The sequence below is a fragment of the Larimichthys crocea genome, chromosome XIII (genome assembly GCF_000972845.2).
Source record: "Larimichthys crocea isolate SSNF chromosome XIII, L_crocea_2.0, whole genome shotgun sequence".
In the NCBI taxonomy this organism is placed as follows: domain Eukaryota; kingdom Metazoa; phylum Chordata; class Actinopteri; family Sciaenidae; genus Larimichthys; species Larimichthys crocea.
This window is the reverse complement of record NC_040023.1, coordinates 22,257,017-22,268,469: the sequence shown is the minus strand read 5'-3', so window position 1 is coordinate 22,268,469 and position 11,453 is coordinate 22,257,017. Positions and strand designations below refer to the sequence as shown.

At 39.0% G+C, this 11,453-nt stretch overlaps 1 protein-coding gene across 3 annotated transcripts in view; it reads right to left on the bottom strand.

The window, feature by feature from the left end:
- Window positions 1–11,453, bottom strand: part of grb10b (growth factor receptor-bound protein 10b) — a 63,347-nt gene that overhangs the window by 39,612 nt on the left and 12,282 nt on the right. For 2 of the 3 annotated variants that reach the window (XM_010750490.3, XM_010750489.3), the window contains exons 2-3: window positions 10,242–10,367; window positions 3,984–4,080 (exon numbers count right to left, since the gene is read on the bottom strand). In XM_010750490.3, coding sequence (XP_010748792.1) covers window positions 3,984–4,080; window positions 10,242–10,292 — 148 coding nt within the window. In that variant the 5' untranslated portion in view covers window positions 10,293–10,367. The remainder of the gene's footprint in view (window positions 1–3,983; window positions 4,081–10,241; window positions 10,368–11,453) is intronic. The other variant, XM_019271696.2, reaches the window with a different exon arrangement.

Here is an 11,453-nt window from a genome sequence, read left to right as displayed (position 1 = left end):
CCTTATTTGGCCTGTGTTTTACTGAGGCTGGCAGGGAGAGATAATTATAAATCAATAGTACAAGGACAGGAGAGACAGGTTAGGGAAGTATCATTTGGATAAGGAACATAATGTTCATTACTGAGCATAAAACCAAAAAAGGACGTTATGGTATTATCAGTGGGGAGGTGTCCGAGACAGCCCATTAAAAAATGTATAAGAACCTGCTGTTAGAGCTCCACAGGGAGACTTTTCTCTGTAACCCCTTTTGTGTGTTGCATGGTTAAACGCTCCTTCTTGTACGAGAATAATCAATTCAACCTAAACTTTGAATCCAATCTTTCTTATTCAAGGGTTTTTCTTTTAAAAAATCCCATAACACCTACAAGGTGTGACACGTAGGTAGTACAGAAAGAAAGAAGGAATAGTAAAATGACAGCAGATCATCCTGCCTGAAGATTAATTTGAGATGCAGCTCAGCACTAGTCATAAATATGTAATCAACATTGTGTTTTATTTAGGCTCCCTTTCAAATATTGAAAGTTTAGAGTGTGCAAGGGCTTAGTACATTATGAATGAACTGTATGATGCCCATTCCCATTACTATCATGTTTCCTGAGGTGCTGCAACTGGAGTTATTATTTGTAAAAAGGTGATACCATTTGTTACACAGATCTGGTGCAAAATGTAACCATTTATGAGCACTCGAAAATTGTCTCAATTGTCTCAGCTTTCCAATCCTACCGAGTTTCCAGTTCACGCAATTCTAATACTGTTTAAGAACCCCAGTATGCAGATACAATTCATTATTCAAATGCACAAAGTAATACATTTATTTTGCATGTTTTTTTTCCAAAGCTGAATGGGATTATAAAGTGGGTATGAAGGCTTCTGATATCTTGAAGTGACAGACCCTTTGAACATGGCCATGCCTGCTTTTTCATTGCCAAAGTTCAACCTAAGTTTGGAGCGTTATTTAGCCACCTTCTCAGGCTAGCATGACAAGGTTGGTACCAATGGATGCAGTAGGTATTGTAGTTTCTTTACTCATAGCTTTAAAGCCAGTCTCCAAAAAAGACAAGAATGTCTTTATCTGCTGATGTCCAGAATGAAAGAGTTTAAAATTGCTTTGATTTAATGCCATTTGCAAATATACTTTTATTGTGTTCTTTGCTTTTATTTATTATCACTCTGTCTGTCTTACATATATAAATGAAAAAAGGGAAGTCCAAACAGAATAATGACAAACACTTTTGCCATTGCAATTCAGCACATTTCTTTCACATCACCTTGTAATCTGCACACACCCCACTCTTCCTTAACCCCCTGTTAAAGAGCCCCATTCTTTTCAGGAATGCGGCCCCCTCGCTGTTTGTGAGTGAAAGTGTGTGTCTGTACGCGTGCATGTGTGCCTGCACGTGTATGCCCATGCGTATGTGCCCATGGCATGTCACTCTGCCTCTACAAAGGCAGAACTGGAATAAATGGAGGTGGGAGCTCCATTTCTAGGCCTGCGATCACAGCTGCCACGCCGTCACGTTACTGCACTGCATTAGTGCCATTGATGGGATTTGTTGCCTAGCAGCTGCATATCCATCTGAGACACCCCCTTATCAATCTACATATGCAAACAAAAAAAAAGTACTGTAAATAAAACATGGGGTCTGCTGCAGCATGGAACAGGGAACAAAATATCTTAATACTGGTACAAGACATTCTGAGATAATGGCCAGTGAAGTTACTAAATAACCTTCATCAAGTCACATTCAGATGATTTATGGCCCTACAATAAAGTCATGCCAGAAGGCTAGGCTGTTCTCTCAAATGCTCAGTTATGACATAACTAAACTTCAAGAAGCAAACCACATCCAAGCACCCAGTCTACTCCCTTTTTCAACCCTTGTCTCTTTTCCTTCACTGTCTATTTTCTCAAGAACCTTGTCTGGACATCATGTTATCCCAACAAGATGTCCCAGTCCCAGAACTTAGCACTAAAAGATGTTCACATTTCCTTCCTTATTCTGAGTAAGTAAATTAAAGAATCTACTTCCTTGTCATGGCATGATTTGTAATATACTTTACTTACAGGTGAGTAGGTAGTCTTAACACAAGGCCAATTTTGTGGCTTTTTCTGAACTTTCAGCTACATCTTAGTCTTGACACCAGAATTATTATGTAAGATTAATGTAAATAAGTCAGATAACATGTCAAAATCAGACCATTTATCTGATCTTTGTTTTATACTTGCATGGTTCAGGTAGACCACTTGTGTACATGGCATAACACAGGTGTGAATAACTCTCACACACACACACACACACAAACACACGTGTGCACACACACATGCTACACTGACTAGTATAAATTAGGCACATGTACTCAGGTTTTGTCCAAACACAGTCCAAAAACTTATTAAGTTTACTATCGATCCCAACTAAATTTGGAGTGTTTGAAAACAAAACATACCTTAATTTAAGTATTTCCAAATTTCATATGTGACAGAAAGTTGCATAACCCTATAAACAATGACTCAGCTGTACGAATGAAGTCACTCTGGTGTGAGGTTGGGAAAAAGAACAAAGAGGGGACAGCATTTGCACAGTACAAGCCTGTGACATCAGCATCTGTAAGAGACTGGAGAGGACTCGCATGTGTGTCACGTGTCATGCCATGCCTGGGGACAACGTGTCCCTGTCATTATATTAAAGAAAGACTCCAACTGGGCCATATTAAACTTAAAAAAAAAAACATCAGGGTAAAATATTGGCAATATCATGTGGAGCAACTTCTATTTCTAAGCATCAAATATTGGATAGAAAATGCCTCAGTAAGCCGCTCAATAACATCTCATTCCAAACATAACGACAGGTCATGTTCCAACAAAGCCATTCCCTCTAAAATTAATAGGTTTATAACAAACACAGCACTCTTATTTTAGTCCCATAAGAATGAGCGAGAGGGTTTACTGGGAAACAAGTTAGATTACGTCAGCAAGGATTACCATCCTGCTAATGACGCCAAAGGTACTAAAGCTAATTTAAAATCTTAGCTCAAATGATACAAACTTTGAGCTGCATACATAACATAGCTTGTGGGACATACTGCAGTGGTAGAAGTACTTAAGTAAGTAAGTGGTCACTTGCTGACTATAAATTGCCATCCATTACTTGATAGCTTTTAAAAAAGGGTGAGATGGAAGTGACAAAAATCCTAAGGGTCTATGTAGTGTACTGTACTGAAGTCAGGCTCCCATACAAAAAAATTGCATGTCTGCCCACCTAAAATATCATTATTCAGAAAGTGTAAACAAAAATGTTCCTTAGTTAAAGCCATCACCATTCGGTCCTTCAGAGCTCCCTCCATCCCGGCTGATCCTGAAAAATGACAATATAATTTCTGCTCCATTTATTTCCCATGCCATGGCCAAGTGTTCTAATTCACTCGTTTGAGTCCTCGCAGACTCCCCGCCCTTACCTCCCATGCTGAGCCAATATTGTACTTAAATCTCATGCTCCGATTGTCATGGATGAACCCTGTATGGCACAATTAGATAGACAGCGTAATTATAATGGCACCCTGTGTCCATGTGAATCACCTTTTGAACTGCTGAAATGTTTACAGTGGAAGAGACCCAAATATATATTACCCCCCTCGACTCATGCCCGGCCCAGCGGAGGATTATGAACAGCAAGCAGTTATCTGTACTGAGACAAGGGACACACACACACACACCGACACCCATGAACCCTTAGTAGAAGTACCAGATTCCCAGGTCATTTATACAACCTTTTTGATTCTTATCTATGAAAATAAAAGGAGAGTACACAGCTTATGTTACACCAAGTCAATGTACCATAAGTGCAATATCATATGACAGGTTCCAATATCTAAAATCATACATCATTTGATGTCAGAGTGTAACCAAGTATGCTCTTTTGTGTCATACAACACCGGTGTAACACACAAACACATACACATATATACATTGGTGATTAGAGACCAACCTTGATGGTTAGGAGAACCTCGATTGGCTGATTGCTGGAAGGCTGGACCAATGAGTTCAGCTTGTCTGTGATTGGAGGAGCGGTCTATATTGTCCTGCTGAGAGAGAGAGAGAAATCATGAGTATGTGGGGTTGATTTAAGTACAGAATAGAAAATTTAAAAAAGTGCTTAGTGTCTAACACAAATACGTGTCCAAGTTGCTAAAGAGGCAAAAGATAGCACGCAGCCTTGGCAGGTGAGGAATCGAAGCAGTTGTACAAGTTTAGAAGGAAGACAGACAGACAGGAGATTTTGATTAGTTTTTTTTATTAGTTTTACATATTTCCCTTTTAGAGCTAAAGATACAATCATGTTTAACAGATTTTCTAAACTAAAAAATGGAGTCAGGGAAGCACGAAGTAGTTCAGAAGACTAAACAGATATATGATTAAATTCTAAAATTGCACACAACAAATTAAAAGAAAACTAAGCTTCTGCTCTTTCTACACTGCTTGTGTGAAAACAGTGTTACATCACAGTGTGTGTGACATTGACCAGGTGAAGAGAACACAACCAAGCAGCTTAAGATATCATTTAACCACAATGTCCTGGTTTAACTTCTTTATCCATCATATTTCCAGTCACTGCCAAACTGTTCCATAAAAACCACAAAGAAGTAACAGTTACTTACTGATTTACTGACCTTCTGATAACATCTTTTGGATTACTATGGAAGAAAAAACTTGCACACTCATACTGTGAACTTTGCACACTACTACTACAATACTTTTCATATTCCTGCACAAAACTGTATAGCTCTTTTCATGTGTGTGTGTGTGTGTGTGTGTGTGTGGCGTCCCATGCAGGGCCTAACAGCAGGAGTGAGAACAGAACGTACTGTGGCGGAGTACTGCGCTCAGAAAAACATTGCTACTGACTGCATCTTTCGAACATGACAGACCTCCTCTGATTCTGTAATAAAAGCTGTTGCAATCGCCTGTTCTGCCTCATTTAGAGTAGTGACAGACAATGCAGGCAGAGCTTCTTTTACACTGTTTTTTTTTTTTTTTTTTTTTTTACGAAATGAATTTCAAGAGCNGAAAGTGGTTATTCTAACTCATTTTCAATGATAGACGATTTATTTAGCCAAACATCAGTTTGAGTTATCGTTGTTGCTTCTGGAGCAACTGAGTTACAATAATTAAATGATGACAGTCCTGGTACCCATCATGCAATTCTTTAAACCTCAGATATATTGTCTAGACAGTGTCTCATTTAATGAAGCAGGTCCAGGGTGTACTTAAGGATGTCAGAAGTACACTACATGATCAATACTGCTAAAATTGAGTGCTGCTCTACTGCCAGAAGTTTATATTACTCTTTTTTTTTTGCTTTGTTCTTCTTGTCCAAGTGTTACACACACAGCAGAAATATAATGTCATATGCATATATACGCAACCATCTCCATCCTAAACAACAAAACAGAGCAAAGACATTGTAGAGTAAAAGCTGCTTTCCAATTGAATTTGAAATGGTTTTAGATGCATTTTCTATTAAATGTGTGTCTCCTTGCAGCAGACAAACAGCTTTGAATGCAAAACTTAGATTTTCGTCTACAGGATTATACATCTTTAGAGCTCAAACTATAAAACACTTTACAGTAAGAAACTCTACAAGAAATTCGATCTCAAATTTCGGTTCGACTCACTGTGAGAATAAAGCTTGAAGTAGAATCCCACTCTGACGACTCAATTCTTCAAAATAAAAACTAAACCTAAACAGCTTGAAAATATATAATCCATGATTTCTCTGCAAAATGTTTAGTTTCATACTTAGTGAAGAAAGAAGTTATTAGTGCTCCACTCTGACGTCTACGCTGGTGCGAATGTTCGGACTAAACTGAATATAACAGAAGATTCTGAATGGTACTATATGATTCTGTCCAACGCGGCCACCCTCCCACTCATTTTCTATACCAACTAACTCAACCGCATCAAATCATTACATTGCATTGTTCAGTCTTTCTATTGTCTTGAGTTTAAGCCATCTTGGCTGGATTGAGAAAAAAAAGATCTGGGAGCATAACCTTCTTTTGAAATAAAAAAAAAATTGCCAAACAACCACTACATCACCCCATTTGTTCCCATGATAGAGTACACCCCATCATCAACCCACACCGTCTGGGGGTCCAACTACCAGACTGTGACTGATCCCTACCCAGTCACCCAAACAGCACTGGGACGCCAGTTTGGTTCAAGGGATGGTACAGCACCATGACAGTGTGTGTGTGAGTCTGTGTGTGTCTGTGGGTATGTATACAGGGCAGGATGTTCATAGTTCAGCTCCACTGAGAGAAAAAAAAACACTCTTTCACACCACATACTGGTCTTGAATGCTATTTTGCATGACTGTCTGGGAGTAAATTAGTTAACTGTCCAACAAAAATCTAAAACCGAGACAGCCTTTGATGCCTTATAGACAATTGACAGAATGTTAACTCAGAGATTTAATCCTATACATACTGGCCATTTAGCATAATTCTCAGCCATGCCATTGCCTAACTCATTTGGTTACAATTTTATTGAAGCCTATAAAAGATGAGACTACAAAGAAAAGAGAGAGAAAATAAAAAACGACTGTCTGTTGAAGAAAAACACACAGATGTTCTCTTTTATTCTTGTTCTCGCATTTTCTCATCCTGAATCTCAGTGTCTTACACACGCTCTTAAAGTGGGGTCACAACAGGACTTAAGATAGGCCAGGTTTTGACAAGAAGCATATAAGGGCCCTTTCATATTGATAAAGTTTAAAAGAACTCCAAGTAAGAGTACAGGGGTTGAGGGTTCAGCTTTTTAAAAAGGGGTCAGCGGAAGGCCATGGACAAGGTTAAGGCACTGAAAGCAGGGCAGACACAAAGGTCCGGAGATTGGGCCTCAAACAAAGGCTAAAAAACTGAGACGCATATCAAAGCTACACCTTTAGAAGAGGTCAGACTGAGGTTAAATGTTATGTTAATACTTGACTTACTGAGAGTGTTTGGGCTAACAGCTGAGAATGGACTCAAGAGGAACATTTCAAGTTGAACGGTATTAAATTGCATTTTCCGTTACGGCCCCATTTACCAAGAACTAAATATTCTCAGAAAGTTTTAGAGATGTGGAAATCTTACTTGTGGTTCCAAGACTTGCTTCTGGCAACCCATTCCTGCTGACAGCAATAGCGCTAACTGAGACAGTCCTGCTACAACATACATGAACACTAGACAGCAAGTGGAAATCCCATCTTACATAATTAACCAGAATGAGATCAGGGGGTCAAACTAATGTCTGCTCTAGTGCTTCATTTATCCGTTTGTTTATACAGTCCAAACTCAGCTGCAGCTGCTGTCACAGCTCAGCTGAGACACTGACAAGCTGGCCTGTGACATAGACACTGACAAGCTGGCCTGAGGTTTACACAACTCTCTTTTTTCGTTTTTTTATACCATTATTATCCTTGCGATTGTTGCCTTTATTATACTGTTTACCTAGGCAGGTCTGTGGGAATTCAGCAGAAATGGGGTTTTGCAGATACATTATGAGCTTTCTGACTAACTGAACAGTCTCTGACTACTTACTAATTATTTTGATATATACTGTAACATGAACTGGCGACTTGTCCAGGGTGTAACAGTCTCTTGCTCAATACATTTGATTATAAATTGTGATAAAAGTGTTAATGTAAGCCTAAAAGAATTTCAGTATTTCTGAAAAATGTATGCCACTTAGTTGGAATGATTGTCAGTGGTTGTTTTTGCCACTGGCCCCTATCCAAAAGCAAAAAATATACTGAAGTCAGAATGAGGTAAGAACAAGAGTTTGGTTTCTGTTTCCCACAATAAACCCAACATATACTGTATAGTATAAGTAAAAAAATAAAAAATTGAGTTAGGACACCCCTTGTTTAGACAACTCTGGAATATAATTCATAGTATCTTTACCCTCCCCACCCTACAGCAAGAAATTCAGACATATTTCTGCCTGAAAATGCAGGGGCATAGGTACATAATGCATGCCATAAGCTCCAGACAGCCAATGACTGAACTGTAAAAAACGTTCAGGTAGTACGGAGAATAAAGAAACACTTTGATGGTGCACATTTGATTACATGACAGATTGAGCTAAAGCTCAGGGGTTAACTTAATCAGCGTCTGCACTTACACGTGATTTTTGGGAAATGTTCAATGCAATAAAATATTTCACATTGCAAAAGCTCAAGTAAATAAATGCAATCTTGTGATAGCTAGAAATACTGGGAGGTTATGGGAAATGCCACAACATTTTGTTAATGTTTAGCACCACATAAACTATCTGGCTATCTCAAGCTCTCTCACACAGCAAACATTATGCTCCAGCGCTTCAGTCTGATTGTTTATCTGGTGATCCAACATAGATCTGAAAAAGCCTAATACACTGGAAGGCATACAGAACTTTTATACAAGACAATATTTTTTTTTTGGCATGCAGAGATTGCTTGAGCTCTGCGTGCACAGCATTTCACTGTGTAATTTACTCAAATTGTACAGTATACAGCATGCATAAAGGCTGAAGTTAGTTTTACATTTATAAAAAACGTATAGTATACTCCTTACTTTGCACATACCATCATGTATTCACCAGTCATAATTGCACAACAGAAACAAGATTAAGGTGGTGAGATAATCCCTTGAGTTTAGCATGAATGTTATCTTCACTTGAATCTGTTTTGCTGCTGCAGTTTTATCAGGGAAAATCTTCCATAACCCCTGGATTTTCACAGTGAATGGGTTTTCTCATTCAGCAAGTCAAGGTACATCTGTTATAGCTGAATGCCCTGTGAGTGTGTGTATGTGTGTGTCAGTGTGTACGTTAAGGTCCATATACTGTAGCTCCAGCAGCACCCATCCAAATCGGTGGCAAAGATGAAAGAAGTAAATGAATACTCATTAAAATCTGTAGACATTGAGAATGTTGAGTGCTTGGTGTGTTTGAGCAAGCCTATACATATTTACATTGCTCACTTTTTGGACACTAAAATGAATGATTCCCAGCCTCAACCCAAGGCATGTTCCCTGTAATTTTATTTTCGTTGGGTTAGTTCCCTAAACTGTTCTGTTATTAAATGTATGCCTCATTAAAAAAGTATGCTCTATTCACAACACTTGTGGATTCATCTTTGCAGTTGAAGCAAAAAGGCAGGAATGCAGAAACAATATATGAACTAGCAAGCCTGACTTCACTCTATACAAGCATGCAGGCAGACACACACACACACACACACACACACACACACACATGCACACAGTCTCATGTGGATCTTTGGTTTCTATCTCTCTAAGCTGTGGAGATCTAGAAGACTCAAGCAGGTTGAACTATGTGTCTTCTAGCAGCTCTGAGGTCAGAGGTCGTAGATAAAGCCATGGCCCAGATGACGAGCAAACAACAGACTAGCTTCTGATTAGGTTAATAGTGCTACTGCTCCAATACAAATGTTCGGAAGCTCTTTATTCTAAGGAGGCTGGTTTGAACGGATCTATTAAACCTTAAACCCGACGTCCAGAAGTCAAGTCTGAAGTTTGTCTGTAATCCATATACTGTTTTTTTTTTCTTTGTACTGTATACAAGACACATGAAAACTAAATATGGATTATACAATGAAGTGCACAGAACTTTGATGCATGCAGTTTTAAGAATGACGACATATTTATGACTCTAAGCCAAAATAATTAAGAATTTAGAGGAATATATCCTAAATTAAGACACACTTTGTGTGGCAGGGACACACAATTCAGCAACAACTCCCTTTGGTTAACCATAGGATGTTTCTAATACTTCATATGAATGGGATATAACCATAGAAATAAAATAAAAGGAGCAGCCATTACTTTATGTGATATTCTATCTTTCTAAGCTGTGGAGTAGGAGAATCAAGCAGGTTGAACTATGTGTCCCCTAGCAGCTCTAAGGTCAAAGGTCATAGATAAAGCCATGGCCCAGATGACGAACAAACAACAGACTAGCTTCTGATTAGGTCAATAGTGCTACTGCTCCAATACAAATGTTTGGAAGCCCTTTGCTCTATAAAGGCTGGTTTGAATGAATCTACTAAACCTTAAATCTGATGTCCCCCACCTGGAGGTGTCAGCCAAAAGAAGATGCTTTAATACAGTTTTTTAAAACAGTTTTTAGCAGAAAATACATCCTGCTTAGAGACATAGTTTAACTCAATGAAGAAAACCCTACACAGGAAACTGCCATTTACCTGATAATTTGGATGATGCAGGAAATAATCCGGACATCCGGCCACAGCCATGTTTTGTGTTTCTGAGCTGTTTCGTACAATTTGCTCAGTTGGATCAGTTTCAGTGCGAGTCGGACAGAGCAGAACCTGCAGAGATAGAAGAGCAGACAAATGGAGGTTAGTGGAGAGGAGGGATGAAGGAAGGAGAGAAGGATGATAGACTGAATGGAAGGTGAAGTCTAGGTTCTGAGGAGACAGATATAGCGCAGAGCGCTTCTTAACCCACATAAACCCACAGTAAACAACATCAACAGGCAACAAGGGAGGAACAGTGGTCATACATTGTGAGGCATAAGCAAAAATAATTGTCTCCTGTTGTCTGAAAATGATGATCTGTAAAGTTGCTTTGCAACACACACACACACAGACACACGCACACACACACGTATATGTTTCAATGTTTCATACATTTGAACAACATTACAAATTTGAGCAGAGCCCTACAATGATTTGTGGTGCAGAAATTGAAGCCAAGTTCAACCACATGGCTTTTATTTGGATGAAAAAAGAGCTGATTTAACTTAACACTGCCATCGCAGTACATTTGTAGAGTAAACAGAGGTTTGCTGTAAAGTCGTGCACCATGTGCAAATCTTTATTATGGAGGCTGAAGACTCTAAAACTGGGATGCTTCCCTTTTTGCAAGTCTTATCATTGGTCTTTTCTAAATCATTCTGCCCTGGACTCAAATGACAATCTCACCATACTCCACCATACTTCAATTTCACATCAGTAAATTATTGATTCATCTGCTGAGCTGTGATCTTTAAATTAACATAACTCCAATACAAGTTACACCTCAGGGGACTTTAAAGGTGTTCTTCTACTCTCCCTCCCAGCCACCCTTGGGTCAAAATAACCACATATTCAACAACATGGACTTTAGTCTATTTGAACTTCTTAAAGTGGGTATCCTATTAACCTCTTGGCACTGCTGCCACTGAACAAACACCTGTAAACACTGACCCAAAAATACACTGCAGGCACCTCTCCAGGTCTTAAGTTAGACCCCAGGGTATATTTGGAGCCAAACAGCTCAGACTCACAACTATGACAGCCTTTTATGCAGCAGTTCATGACCCCCTGTTGGTATTTTAAAAATATGACCTGCCATTTTATAGTCAACTAATATTATCTCATGTTTGCATTAGCGGTCGTGAGCGGGCAGCCCTT